Source organism: Carassius carassius, chromosome 19 (assembly GCF_963082965.1).
Source record: "Carassius carassius chromosome 19, fCarCar2.1, whole genome shotgun sequence".
Classification (NCBI taxonomy): Eukaryota; Metazoa; Chordata; class Actinopteri; order Cypriniformes; family Cyprinidae; genus Carassius; species Carassius carassius.
In genome coordinates, this window is record NC_081773.1 from 28,741,247 (window position 1) to 28,756,256 (window position 15,010).

Sequence of the window (15,010 nt, forward strand, 5' to 3'; positions counted from 1 at the left end):
AATATGCATTTATTTTTACCTTATTTGCTCAATGACTCTCAAACGATTCGCTCAACGCCTCATTTTTCCAAACCCCCCCTTTGCATGATGCTAATCTGCGGTAATTGGTCCGATTTCTTTTCCATCTATAAAAGCAGCGTTTGTGAGCACAGTGCTGCTTTGTTTACAGCCGTTACCAGGGAAACCACTGTTTTAACTGCTCCAAAAGTATGGGGTTATATCTCTGCCACAATTCTGAGCACGAAAGAGTATATTTTGAGTGTGCGAAAGTGCATTCTGCAAATGCGAAGTTTTCTGGAGAAAATGTTCGTCTCGCAAGAAAGAAAGTACTTTATCTTTTAGTACTTTTAGTACTTAATCAATTTTGGATGTAAAATAAGATTTTGGGTTTGTGTAGACCTTCTCTTTTGTGCGTGCAACGTTTCACTAGCTTGCTCACCTGATGCCTGCCCTCAGTCCTCTCTAAATGCAGACAGTTTGCTTGCTCAACACAACACAGTGTTAGTGCCATAATTCCAGTCAATCAGAGATGAAGCTGCTAAATACTGATTCGCTGATTTGACAACCAAGCTTGCGCAAAAGAGAAGGTCTGCACACATTAAAAAAAACTTATTTTAATATGCAAAATTAATTTTTGTGCGCTCAAAGTGCTTTCTTCTTTAGAACTTAGTTCGTGCGCATGCAGAATGCACTTTTGCATGCTCAAAATATAATCACTCATGCTCAGAATTGTGGCAGAGATATAACTCCAAAAGGGGCACCTAGTGGCAAAGAATGAATTTGTAATTTCAATCAGATCATGCAATAAGACAAGTGGGCGGGGAATATCCTAATGTTTCATGTTGATGTCAGTGATTCAGAGTCAACTTTTTCTTTTGAGAGACAATAAGTTTATACACAGCGCACTTTCAGATTTAAAACTTTGCAGGATGTTTTCCTTCACTTAGAGCTGCACTGCATGAAAGGTAATTTTCAAATATCCATAATAAGGGTACTTTAATATTCAGTAACTAGATCTGTTATATAATCACTATGAAATTCCAGGTTAAAAATAGAAGGTAAAGAGTTATTGTCTCTGTAGCTCATCACACGGGCATTATAACTACAGTCAGATAAGACATAACTGATGAAGGTATCAACTGTACTGTGCTGTGTTTAATTGTAATTGCAAAATATTAAATGTTTTACTATGTGCAACTAATTTCTTCTATATTCTTACAATGCAGATGCTGATCTCAAGTAAGTATTTTGTTTTTATTTACTGAATTCTTTCAATATGTATACATGATATGGCAAAAATGCCACAGAAAGTGACACGTTTAAAACATGAGGGCAAACAATGATTTCATCATCTGCTTAAGTAATTTTGTGCTTAAGTAATCATATCACTTGTCTAATTTTCTCTAAAGAAAGTTGAGATATTTTATATAATATTAAGATAATTTTGTACTGCATGGGAAAGTTTGAAATGCTGTAAAAGTAAGGGAAAACTCTCCAAAAGTGTTACAGAAAACATTTTTAAATTTTGTTTTTATTTATATGCAATATTGTAAAAATGTACAATAAAGTTTTAATTGTGGGTCATTTTTATAATTAGGGTACCTTTTATGTTTATTGATGATGAAAATTTTTTAATAGCAATTTTTTTCAGAAATATCATATTTCATCCATTAAGCGAAAACATACTGTAATCTCACACAAATATTTTGGGCACGCTGTTTGCTTGAAAATGCCTAGTTTTAGAAATTAGTTTGTGCAATGTTCATGTTTTTTGAGTTAAAAAAATAATGCATAAAGATGTTAAAGTCAAGATGATCTATATTCAATTTATTTCTACAATCTAAATGCCGTTGAAAAATAGATTTTAGAGTTAGAATTAAATAGAGTTTAAATTTAATTTTCGTTCAAATAAGAAAATATTTATTTTTGCTCATTACTAACCATATATCCCCCTGAAAGTGAAAAAATGGTTTATTCCATCCATAACTGCAGCATAGAGAACTGGCTGTTTATGCTTATAGAATTGACACTTTTGGATTAACCGCATCTTTTAAGACTAAAGCATCCGAGATGAAGGTGGGCATGTAGGAGAGAGGCAGCCAGAAGAACTTGGCATCCCAGCCTGGAGAATATCTGGTCCGAGGATGGACCGCAGCCACTGCATGTTCCATACAGCTGACCACCTTCATCAGATCTGGATCCAGCATCTTCTCATGCTTCTCCTTAACCACTGCCTTTGCTGCAAACACAACCATAGGGACATAAGGAATGTGTATTAGCTTTCAGAACTAGTACTGCAAACAGTTTGGGAGTGTGACTCTTATTTGAAACCGGTTATTGGATTTAAACTCACTTCTGTCTATGTAATCACTGCCGTACTCATCCTTTACCTCCTGAGGCAATTTATTCCACAATCTCTGCAAATGGCTCTCAAAGATAGCAGAGTCAGTAACGCTTGTTTTGAAGAATCCGGGTTCGATGCATAAAACCTTCACTCCAAACGGTGCCATGTTCCTCCTGGAGAAACACATTTAACAGTCAAAAGCAGCAATAATCAGAATACAAGCACAGGAAAAGTAGGGATAAAGATACAATTGACAGATTTGAAAGAATGGAGTGTGGTAATATTGTTAGTTTGGTGGTCAATTTAAACTTCCCTAATTACATTTGTGCAGAGAGAATTTATTACTGTTAAAACTAAATAATTTTGAGTAGGTGAAATAAAGCTGAATTATTATTAATAATAAAAATAATTGTATATATAATGTTTCTTAATTTTATATATAGATCAAAACAGGTTTTTTTTTTTACAGGATTTTCTTATGCTCATCAAGGCTGCATTTATTTGATCAAATAAAAAATTGTGATAGCAAAGATTTCTATTGTTAGAAAATATTTATATTTTGGATAAATGCTATTCTTTTTTACGGAGCCCCTCTGGTCCCACTTTGTCAAAAAAAAAAATAGATCACTATCTCGTGGCCTCGAGATACTAACTCATAGCATATGTTTCTGTTTAACTCAGAAACATATGCTACAAAATATGAAGAAGAATTATAAAGGACTATGGATATGCAGCCTACAAGATTTACATTACTGTATTAACAGAATTGATTATGATGAACAGTACTAGTAAATAAGTAGAAGCAGAACTGCAGCAAACTATATTACACTGAATATTAAAACAGAGAATATTGCACAGAATGTGAAGTATTACATTGCACTACAATATTGTTACAGTTAACCAGGACAGGAGAATAAACAAAGTTTATTGAGGCACAAGCAGAGGAGCAGGTAGTGCACGGTGAGGTAATGGTGCTGGTGGTAGTGAAGATGGGATCCGTTGGTGGAGAGTTCAAGACTCTGGAGGTAGTGGACACACACACATGATGTAGACTTGGAGATCGCTGGAGAGAGGTAAATAGAGAGATAGTTAGCCCTTAGAGTAAGAATGCAGGTTAGACAAACAAGGAGTCCAGGATGTCATGAACCTCGTAGGCAGCTCGAAGGTCGGCTGTCATTCTACGCCTACATAGGGCCCGTTGTAGTTGGTGGTGGGCCACGTCCGAGACCTTTTGCTCTCTCTGCACCAGTAGTCGATCGATGGGACATCCGAGGGTTCTCCTGACCATGGGAAGAGCGATGGTTGGTAGCAGAGCACGCACTGGAATGGTGTGAGTCTGGTGTTAGGCTGTCGTAGGGAGTTCTGTGCGTCCTCGACCCACCCTAGGTCCTGGTGGCCATGGCAGAAGGAAGCAGCCGATCTCCTGAATCTTCCTCTCTGTCTGCCAGTTAGTCTGGAGATGGTAACCAGAGGACAGGCTGACTATAACAAGGATACAAGTGTTGTTATCAGAGGGAGGCAGATCCGTGATGAAGTCCACCCCTAGGTGTGACCTCGGGCGGTTCGGGATGGGCAGAGGGAGGAGCTTGTCTGATGATAGGTGGCGTGGACTCTTGGAGATGGCGCAGTCTTTACATCCATGCACGTACCTTCTGATGTCCGATGCCATATTGGGCCACCAGAAGCGTTCCCTCAGCAGCCAGAGGGTTTCATTGACCCCCGGGTGACCAGTGCCAAGAGAAGTATGTGCAGAGTGGATGAGTGGAGTTCGCCGTGTTTCCTGGGGATGTATTGCCATCCTGGGGGACAACCCGGCGGAGTGTTGGTGGAGGGATTGGAGGAAGGTAGGGTCTCGGTTGACCAGGTGATAGGGCTGACGATTACCTTCTCAGGAAGTATAGTCTAAGGCTCTTCCAGGCTTTCCTCAGGTGCGTGACACTGGGACAGGGCGTCGGCCCTGATGTTTTTGGCCCCTGGGCGATACTAGATGGTGAAGTTGAAGCGGGTGAAGAATAGCACCCAGTGGGCCTGACTTGGATTTAGCCTTCTAGCCATGGGTAGATACTCAAGGTTTTTATGGTCCTCCTATAGAGCCAACTTGATGGCCAGTAGCTCTCAGTTGCCCATGCGCGTAATTTGCACGGGGGTTACGGGGGTCATGACCCCCCCAAAAATCAGATCCAGCTAATATAACCCCCCCAATATCATCACATCATTCAGATTAAAATAGATATGAAATATTCAGAATGAATACTTTTGTTCATTTTCTTTATTAATTTCATTTGCCAGCAAGAAAGATAGTATCATATTTTAAATAATCTGTAATGTACCCCCCGCCCACCGCACCGATTTGGTATTACCAAAGTCTCTGGTATTACCCAACCCGCTTTCTGTACCAAGTTTGTTCACTATTTTGCGCAGTCGATGGGATGAATGGTTGGAGAAAGCTGACGGAAAGATGAAAAGGACACTGAAAGGCAGCCAGACAACGATTTTTCATTGTTTGTCGACACCAGCCAAAAAAAAAGAAAAAAGAAAAAAAAAAGAAAAACGAAAAATCCTGACCAAACGGAGGTACCCTTAAGTTAGCTGTTAAGTTAGCTCAGCGTTTCTCAAAGTGTGGGGAATAGAAACATGACAAACAGGTTTTGTGCCCATCTTTTTAATTCCTTTATTTATTGACCATACACTCAAAACAAAGACACATTTAAATGTAAGCCTTGACGTTACTTAACCTCTTCACACGTAAGTTTAAAAGTATTTCAAGGCTACCGTTATTGATCGTAGTATCGCTTTATGGTTCCCATGGAGACGCGCCATTCATTGCTTGTCACACCGTAGCCACAATAGTGCTGAATGACTGATGATCTGCTTTTATTTCCTTTTTTATTCAAAATTTCACAAATGTGTTAGCTATAGCAGGATATATCTGATATTCCGATTGTCAAATATGTGCAAGTGGATGTGTTTTGTTGTTCAAACACCTTTATAACGATCGCATTACTTGAGCTGTATGCGCAATGTATTTTAGGTATCTATCTTATTAAAATACCTAAAAAAATACGTACATTATTAGGAATTTACCACCTCTGGTTCAATTTGAGATTATTTTTATTTTTGTTTGTTTGTTTGTTTTTTTGTTGTTCTTTTTGCATGGATTTTGCAAAGTGTCAAAATGAATCAAAGCACAACTAGGTTAATGTTAGTCCACACTTGTATTGATGTTATCAGAGGCTAAATGCAAACACAATTATTATTATTTTTTAATCTAATTTTGAGTCTTATTTCATGCAAAGTGATAATATAATTGCACTTTCATTTTCTTTATTTGAAACTTTTTAATGCTGTTATTTCAGAATCAGAATCAGAATCAGAATGAGCTTTATTGCCAGGTATGTTCACACATACGAGGAATTTGTTTTAGTGACAGAGCTCCGCAGTGCAACATAACAGCGACAGAACAAAAAACACAATAAGGAATAAAAAAAACAAAAAAAAAAAACAAATAGGTGGGTAAGGATTGACAATATACAAATTGACAATGTATGGCAGGTATATTAAAATGAGCATTTATGTATGTACATGTATATTATGTGGAAAAGTTTTAACTGTACGCTAAGTATGTGTGTTGGATAAATAAGTGTATGTGTATATAAATATAAATATAAGTAGTGTAGTGTGTTCCATGTATGTACATGTATATTATGTGCAAAAGATTTAAGTGTACGCTAAGTATGTGTGTTGGATAAAAAGTGTAGTGTATATAAATATAAATAGTGTAGTGTGTCCCACAGTTATTATCAGCTGTTCATAAGATGGATTGCCTGAGGGAAGAAACTGTTCCTGTGTCTGGTCGTTCTGGTGCTCAGTGCTCTGTAGCGTCGACCAGATGGCAACAGTTCAAAGAGGGAGTGTGCTGGATGTGAGGGGTCCAGAGTGATTTTAACAGCCCTTTTGCTCACTCTGGATAAGTACAGTTCTTGAATAGATGGGAGGGTTGTACCGATAATTCGCTCAGCAGTCCGGACTACCCTCTGTAGTCTTCTGAGGTCAGATTTAGAAGCTGAGCTGAACCAGACAGTTACTGAAGTGCAGAGGATGGATTCGATGATGGTGGAGTAGAACTGTTTCAGCAGATCCTGTGGCAGGTTAAACTTCCTCAGCTGGCGAAGGAAGTACAACCTCTGCTGGGCCTTTTTCACAATGGAGTCAATGTGAATGTCCCACTTCAGGTCCTGAGAGATAGTGGTGCCCAGGAACCTGAATGACTCCACTGCAGTCACAGTGCTGTTCATGATGGTGAGTGGGGGGAGTGCAGGGGGGTTTCTCCTGAAGTCCACGATCATCTCCACTGTTTTGAGCGTGTTAAGCTCCAGGTTGTTGAGAGTGCACCAGACAGCCAGCTCTTTAACCTCCTGTCTGTAAGCAGACTCGTCACCGTCCTGAATGAGGCCGATGAGTGTGGTGTCATCTGCAAACTTCAGGAGCTTGACAGAGGTGTCCTTAGATGTGCAATCGTTAGTGTACAGGGAGAAGAGCAGTGGGGAGAGAACACAGCCCTGGGGAGCTCCGGTGCTGATTGTACGGGTGCTGGATGTGTATTTTCCTAGTCTCACTAGCTGCTGCCTGTCTGTCAGGAAGCTGTTGATCCACTGACAGACGGAGGTGGGCACGGAGAGCTGAGTTAGTTCGGGCAAGAGGAGGTTTGGGATGATCGTGTTGAAGGCAGAGCTGAAGTCCACAAACAGGATCCTCACATAGGTCCCCGGTCTGTCTAGGTGTTGCAGAACATAATGCAGTCCGATGTTTACTGCATCGTCCACAGACCTGTTTGCTCTGTAGGCAAACTGAAGAGGATCTAGCTAGGGTCCAGTGATGTCCTTCAGGTGGGCCAGCACCAGTTTTTCAAATGACTTCATGACAAAAGACGTTAGAGCCACAGGCCTGTAGTCATTAAGTCCTGTAATTTTGGATTTCTTTGGGATAGGGATGATGGTGGAGCGTTTGAAGCATGAAGGGACTTCGCACAGTTCCAGCGATCTGTTGAAGATCTGTGTGAAGATGGGGGCCAGCTGGTCAGAACAGGATTTCAGACAGGCTGGTGTAACGCAATCTGGGCCTGGTGCTTTTTTCCTTTTCTGCTTCCGGAAGACCTGGCGCACCGCATCCTCGCTGATCTGTATTGCAGGTGTGGGGGAGAGGGGGGATGCAGGAGGTGTGAATGGTGAGAGCGGTTGATTGGAGAGGTGATCAGGATGGGTTGCAGGAGCTGTGAATGGTGTGAACAGTTGTTTGGAGAGGCATTCAGGGTTGGTTGCAGGAGTTGTGAATGGTGTGAATGGTTGTGTGGGGAGGTGTTCAGGGCAGGTGATGGGTGTTCTTTCAAACCTGCAGTAAAACTCGTTCAGATCGTCTGCCAGTCGTTGATTCTCCACAGTGCTGGGGGATGGTGTCTTGTAATTGGTGATCTTCTTTAGGCTTTTCCACACTGATGCGGAGTCGTTCAAAGTGAACTGAGTCCTTATTTTTTCAGAATAATTCCTCTTTGCCACTTTGATCTCCTTTTCCAGTGTGTATTTAGCCTGTTTATACAAGACATTGTCCCCCTTCCTGTAAGCATCTTCTTTGGCCTGACGGAGCTGTCTGAGTTTTGCAGTGAACCACGGTTTGTCATTGTGGTAATTTAGTTGAGTCTTGGTAGGAATACACATATCCTCACAGAAACTGATATATGATGTTACGGTCTCTGTGAGTTCATCCAGATCGGTGGCAGCAGCTTCAAAAACACTCCAATCAGTGAGGTCAAAACAAGATTGTAAATCCTGCTCTGCTTCATTAGTCCATCTTTTTACAGTCCTTAATACAGGTTTAGCTGATTTTAGTTTCTGCCTGTAGGTCGGTATAAGATGAACCAGAAGGTGATCAGAACGTCCCAAAGCTGCTCGTGGAACAGAGTGAAATGCATCCTTTATTGTTGTGTAACAGTGATCCAATATATTACTGTCTCTTGTGGGACAAGTAACATGCTGTCTGTATTTTGGCAGTTCACGGGAGAGATTGGCTTTATTAAAGTCCCCAAGAATGATTAAAACATAGTCTGGGTGTTGTTGTTCTGTCTCTGTGATCTGCTCAGCGAGTTTCTGTAAAGCTGAGCTCACGTGCGCTTGAGGAGGGATGTAAACACTAACCAGAATGAACGAATGAATCTCCCGCGGCGAATAGAACGGCTTGCAGTTAATGAAGAGCGTTTCGAGATTTGAGCAGCACGTCTTCTTTAACACAGTTACATCTGTACACCACCGTTCATTGATGTAAAAGCATGTCCCGCCGCCGCGCGATTTCCCCGTTGATTCTGCGTCGCAATCCGCTCTAAACAGCTGAAAGTCCGGCAGATGGAGCGCGCTGTCCGGTATGGTGTCATTCAGCCAAGTTTCCGTGAAACACAGAGCAGCAGAGTGAGAGAAATCTTTATTTGTCCGAGAGAGCAGAAGCAGTTCGTCCGTTTTTTTGGGTAGAGAGCGGAGATTTGCCAGATGGATGCTAGGCAACGGCGTTCGAAATCCGCGTTTTCTGAGTCTCACGAGCGCTCCCGCTCGCTTTCCCCGTCTGCGCGTCCTCTTGAAGCGTGTGATCAGCGCAGCCGCTCCGCCGACAAGAATGTCCAGCAAAACATCAGAATAGTCGAAAACCGGTGAAATATCGGGAGATGTGTGTTGCCGAATATCCAGCAATTCGTCCCTGGTGAAACTGATTGCAGGAATATAACTAAAGACAGGACAAACTAACAAAAACACAAAAACAACTGCAGAGCACGTCACGGAGGCAGCCATCCTGTATCGGCGCCACTCGTAATGAAATAATTTGATGTTAAGTTTTTAAAATGTGATGTTAATAAAATACATTTTAACAGTTAAACTTAAAGCCTAGTTTATTAACATTTTGTTGGGGTGATTGGGGACAGGTGGGGCTCGAAACCCTTTCCTACCTCTGAAGTGGGGAATGGCAGAAAAGTTTGAGAAACACTGAGTTAGCTGATGATTTGTTTTGTTGACTGGAGTTGGCTAGCTAGATGTTCGTTTGCCAGTGTCCTATGAGGTAAAGCCAGAGGGTGCCAGGGACTGTGTAGAACCAATGTCACTGAATTGGAACTGCTGTTTGCTCCAATACAGTCACCCGTTTTGGGGGGGATTGCATAATTAAATTATGCAAATTAGCATGTTACCTTTTACACAAGAAAATAATACAATAAATTAATAAATAAATAAATATGCCGCGAGTTTAACCCCCCCAATGGTAGACCCAAAGTTACGCCCTTGCAGTTGCCAATGTCGTTATTGACCTCCGCTGCGTTGAGCTTCTGAGAAAAGGCACATTGATGGAGGCGACTGGGATTCCCCTGCTGCTGGGACAGGACCGCTCTCACTCCGGTGGTGGAGGCGTCTACTTCGATGAAGGGCTGTACCAGGAGTGGAGTGATAGTGAAAGCCTCTTTGAGAGAGTTAAAGGCCTCTGTGGCGGCAGGGGTCCAGGACAGAGACTTGGACTTATTACGGAGGAAACTGGTGAGTGGGTTGGTGATGGAGCTGTAGTTCTGGATGAAACGCCGGTAGAAATTAGCAAAGCAGAGGAATCGATGGAGTTCTTTGATGGTGGTAGGAGTGGGCCAGTTCCTGACAGCGTCCACCTTCCCCTCGTCCATCCGGATGCCACTGCTGTCGATGTTATACCCAAGGAACTGCACTGAGGGCTGATGGAAGGAGCATTTCTAGGCCTTGAGGTATAGGTGGAAGGCCTATACCTATTGGTGAATACAGTGGCACCACGGAGATGTTCCAGGGCAGCTGGGATGAGAGGAAGGGGATAGCGGAATTTCACAGTGATGTTGTTGAGGGCACAGTAATCAATGCAGGGCCGCAAGCCTCCGTCCTTTTCCACGAAGAAAAGGCTTGATGCAGCAGGGGAGGTAGATGGACGGATGTAACCTTGATCGAAGCAGATCGATGGCACAATCCTATGGCCGGTGTGGAGGCAGCTTGAAGGCCCGTTTGGGGCAGAACGCGTCACTGAAGGGGTAACAGGTCGGAATGGTAATAGATTGCTTTTCTACAGGGCTCTCGACGGATGTGGTACAAATGGGTACCTCCAGTTTCTGGAGAGAGTTTGGCTGGAACAGGGAATCCAGTAATACAGCCCTGGAAACAGGATTCGCCCCACTTCAGGACTTTGCCCGTCTTCCATGAGATTACTGTGTTATGCTGCTCCAACCATGGGAGCCCTAGGATGACGTCAGTGGTGGATTCCTCAAGAACCAGCAGATGGATCTCTTCCTTATGAAGTAGCCCGGTTTGGAAGGTTATCGGACCAACACTGTGACGAATACATCTTCAACTCAATGGTTTACCAGTTATTATATGGACCTGGTAGGCTGACGGCGTTGCCGTGGTAGTGAGGTTGAGCTGACGGCAGAGGGTGCCCAAGATGAAGTTGCCGGCTGACCCAGAATTGAGGAGGGCGGAAACTGGAAGAGAGATGTCAGTGGCAGTAAGTGTCACTATAGTGGTGAGTGGTTTCATTTGATACTTCGAAGGGAGAATGGCACTCACCATGGGACGAGGAAGACGGACGGGGCATACGGAGATGATATGCCCCGGAGATGCCTTACCTTGGATCTGAGATATCAGAAAGGCCACTTTCGATCGTTCAGTGGGGTACAAGTGCGGTTGCATCTCCAGGACCAGCGAGAAACGAGACCGGACGCTGACTGGGTGCATGTGTGTGGTATTTATGTGAACTTGTGATTGCAGGTGGATGAGGAACAGGTGGGAGTGATTAGTACTCAGGTGAGGGAGTGCGCTATGATTGGTTGGTGATTGAACCTTGCGTGTCTGTTACAAGTACAGGGTCCAGTTTTAATAACAAAGGGTCCATGTGTCAGACACTTCACTATCTTGAGGCAACGAGTTAGTATCCTGAGGACACGAGTTAGTATATTGAGGCCACAAGTTACTTATCTTGAGGCCACGAGATAGTATCTTGAGGCCACGAGTTAGTATCTTGAGGCCACAAGTTACTTATCTTGAGGCCACAAATTACTTATCTTGAGGCCATGAGTTAGTATCTTGAGGCCACTAACCTATAGAGAGAAACCTCTCTATAGATAAATTCAGCATTGCATCACAGAAATAAATTATATTTTAAAGGATATTAGAACAGAAACCATTATTTTATACTGTAATAAAATTTACAGCAGACAACATGCTTGCCAAATTCAATGTACTTGACTGAATGGTTGCCGTGTTATCATGATGATTAATTGCACATGGTTTCATTTTGTGTGGACTTTACATTCATAAAATATATGCTGATAAATGCATATGCCACACCCAAATAATATATTGGCTTGTATCTGAGAAATGCATTGAATTTTAAGTTCTTTGACCAGTTTTTTTCAGGAGGTATCAAAATTTTAAAAAATAAGTAAGTGGTTACTGGACATACTGACCTCAGACTGTCATTAAAAGCCTCTACTCCATACTTAGTAATGCAGTACGCTCCTCCCACAGTACTAATCCTTCCAAACACACTGGCCACATTGACCACTCTCCCCTTGGCCTTCTTAATGAGCGGTAACATGCTTAGAGTGATGGCAACAACCCCAATCAGATTGACATTGATCATCTGTTTGAATTCCTCAATTTCCAGCCAGTCATTGGGAGCAGTTGGGAAGGAGATTCCAGCGTTGTTGACCACAGCCCACAGACCTGCAAAGACACACAACTCAACAAAACTGTTTTCTTTCATCACAGGAGATTGCAAAATACACAGGAAGTGTGATGTGACAACCATGTGATAAAACTACATTAAATAAATAAAAAAATAACAATTAAATCAAGTTTGTTTAGATGAAATTTCAAATACTGATTTTTAATATCATCTAAGGTTTCTGGAAATAATGTCTGTGTGCGTGTGTATTGTGCATTACCCCCTGCATTGTGAATATGATAACATACAATTATGATCAAATATGTTAACTTAATTTCTTTGAATTTCGATTGGACTTGTAAAGTCAAATCTTTCATTACATTTTTAAATGCATCCATTTAAGATCAGGAATTAAATATTAAATGCATTCTTAATTACTTTAGATTTTAATTATGTCTCTTCTGCTCACCAAGGCTGCATTTATGTGCTCCAAAATACAGTAAAAACAGTAATATTGTGCACTATTATTATAATTTAAAATAGACATTTTCTATTTGAATATATTTTAAAATGTAGTTTATTTCTATGATGCAAAGTTGAATTACTCCAGTCTTCAGTGTCTTTCTGTGACTTACCCTTCTCTCCCACCAGTGTTTTAATGGTTTCTGCAGCTTTTTTGATGCTATAATTATCAGTCACATCCAAATTTAGCGTTGTGAGTTTGTTAGAGCAGCACTTCTTCAGCTCAACTTCTCCCTTCTCCGTGTAGCAGCCAGCGATGATACAGAAACCCTTTGTGTCCAGGTGTTTGGCCAAAAGATTCCCAAACCCTGTGTCACAGCCTGTGATGTACACAAACTTCTCTGATTTATTGGACACTCGTCCTAGTTCTCTGAACCACCGATAGACATAGAAGCAAACTATAAGACCTATAATGTACAGGAACATTTCTGCAAAAAAATAAAAAATAAAATAAAAAATGTGCATATATATATATATATATATATATATATATATATGGTCACAGATCATAAAGTACATGACATAGTGAACCATTAACTTTTTTTATTAAATTGATACCAACAATTATGAACTTTTACACTGTAGTACTGTTGCAAACTTGGAATGAATAAAAGAAAGAAACCAAGTTGTTACAAATGTTTGAAATGCCATTATAAGAAAGCGCTTGATCAGACAGCAGGCCAACTCGAACATGTTCTGACAAACCCCATTCACAAACACTATGCATGTATCAAAAACAGGAATTTGTTCACTTGAACCTTTCTTCAAAATTAACTCTATAAACCAATTTTGCCATATAGACTACTTACCCTTGCATTAGATGTCAGCTTTCTGAGATATCTGTTGCTAGAATCTAGTCAGTCGTCTCAGTACTTCAGGCAGGGCTGCCAACTTCTGATTTCAGGTTATAGTGAGATTTTGGGGGCAGGGCTTTGTTATGGGAGAGGGGCTTATGGAGGGGCGTGGCTTGGTGTGGAAAAAAATACAAACACAAAATCCTTGCATTAGCAGAAGGGTATTAAGTATATTGATTGTCAAAGTATTTGGTGTATGTACAGAATATCTTGGGAGATTTACGTTACATTTAATTTTCACAAACATTTTACAGAAATAGGATTAACATCCATACTGACACCACCACCAGTCAAATATCTGGACATGATTGATGAGTTGTGATTGATATAAATAAAATCTTTTTAATGATTTTTAAAGCTAGATCGTTTTAACAAAATAAATACAAAACGAAATAAATAAAACTAAATAGAATGCTTTGAAAAATCTCACAGACTTCACATTCACAATAGCTTGCTTAATAGCATTGCAAAAAAGAAGCATAATACACTGTCTATATATATATATGCACAGAATGTGAAGTATTACATTGCACTACAGTACAGGGTCCAGTTTAATAACAAAGGGTCCATGTGTCAGACACTTCACTAGCTTGAGGCCACGAGTTAGTATCTTGAGGCCAAGCTTTCTGCTTCGTGTGCACCTGACACCGGTTCTTGAAGTGTCCGCTATTGTGTAATAACTGTGCCGTGTTGCTCCTGCAGGGGGCGCTGCACGATTAGAAAGAGCCGATCCCTTTCAGACGCAGTCTGAGATTCCGAACTGATTGGCTGCTGGTTGGAAATGTGATAGTCTCGATGGGAAAGTCAGCTAAAACACCACAGATACATTTTCTCCAACTTTTTCCCCTTGCAATTGCAAAGAAGCTTGTACTGATGGATGGTAATGTTGTTGGTATAGTTTATGTTATACTATGTTACTATGTACTATGTTATAGTTTTCTATGCATTAAATAATACACTAAAAACTCTTCATTGGGAACGATGGAATTCATAAAAAAAAGATATATATAACATTTATATGACCTCTAATATTAGCTTTCTCTATTCTTTTTCTATTCCGTCTGTTTTCTTTTTATTTATTATATTATTTAAAAGCCCTTGTTAAGTGAACTGAGACTTGTTATAGCACTTATACACACATATTTTTTGTTGTTTTTGATTGCTTCCACTGTCCTCATTTGTAAGTCGCATTGGATAAAAGCGTCTGCTAAATGAATAAATGTAAATGTATATATATATATATATATATATATATATATATACACACATACACATATATTAGGTTTTAAAAAAATGCAAGGAAAAAAAACTATTTCGATTAGATTAGATTCAACTTTATCGTCATTATACAGGGCAACGAAATGCAGTTAGCATCTAACCAGAAATGCAATAAGCAGTAAGTACAGAATATGCAGTGTCTACAATATGTTACAAATGTACAATAAATATACAAGTAAGGCAGTATATTTACAGACATAATAAACAGATTTTAAATAATATCAGCATGATATACAGATAGGTAAACTATGAACATATACAGATGGATTATGTAAAAGTGTGTGTACACTTTAGGCAGAAACTATGAACA

The 15,010-nt window shown here is 40.6% G+C and overlaps 1 protein-coding gene across 1 annotated transcript; it reads right to left on the reverse strand.

Moving 5' to 3' along the window:
- Nucleotides 1–1,953: 1,953 nt before the first annotated feature.
- Nucleotides 1,954–13,515, reverse strand: LOC132095521 (retinol dehydrogenase 7-like). The gene is made up of 5 exons (XM_059500601.1): nt 13,378–13,515; nt 12,682–12,996; nt 11,847–12,105; nt 2,354–2,517; nt 1,954–2,239 (listed from the first exon to the last, which is right to left on the reverse strand). The coding sequence occupies exons 2-5, from the start codon at nt 12,992–12,994 to the stop codon at nt 2,016–2,018; spliced, it is 960 nt and encodes a 319-aa protein (XP_059356584.1). The 5' UTR covers nt 12,995–12,996; nt 13,378–13,515; the 3' UTR covers nt 1,954–2,015.
- Between the last annotated feature and the right edge of the window lie 1,495 nt (nt 13,516–15,010).

Excerpts from the sequence above, each read along its gene's own strand:
- LOC132095521 (XM_059500601.1), bottom strand. The coding sequence starts at position 12,994 with ATGTTCCTGTACATTATAGGTCTTATAGTTTGCTTCTATGTCTATCGG. Across the intron at positions 12,106-12,681 it reads AACACTGGTGGGAGAGAAGG|GTCTGTGGGCTGTGGTCAAC; the intron begins GTAAGTCACAGA and ends GTGTCTTTGCAG. Across the intron at positions 2,518-11,846 it reads GCTTTTAATGACAGTCTGAG|GAGGAACATGGCACCGTTTG; the intron begins GTCAGTATGTCC and ends GTGTTTCTCCAG.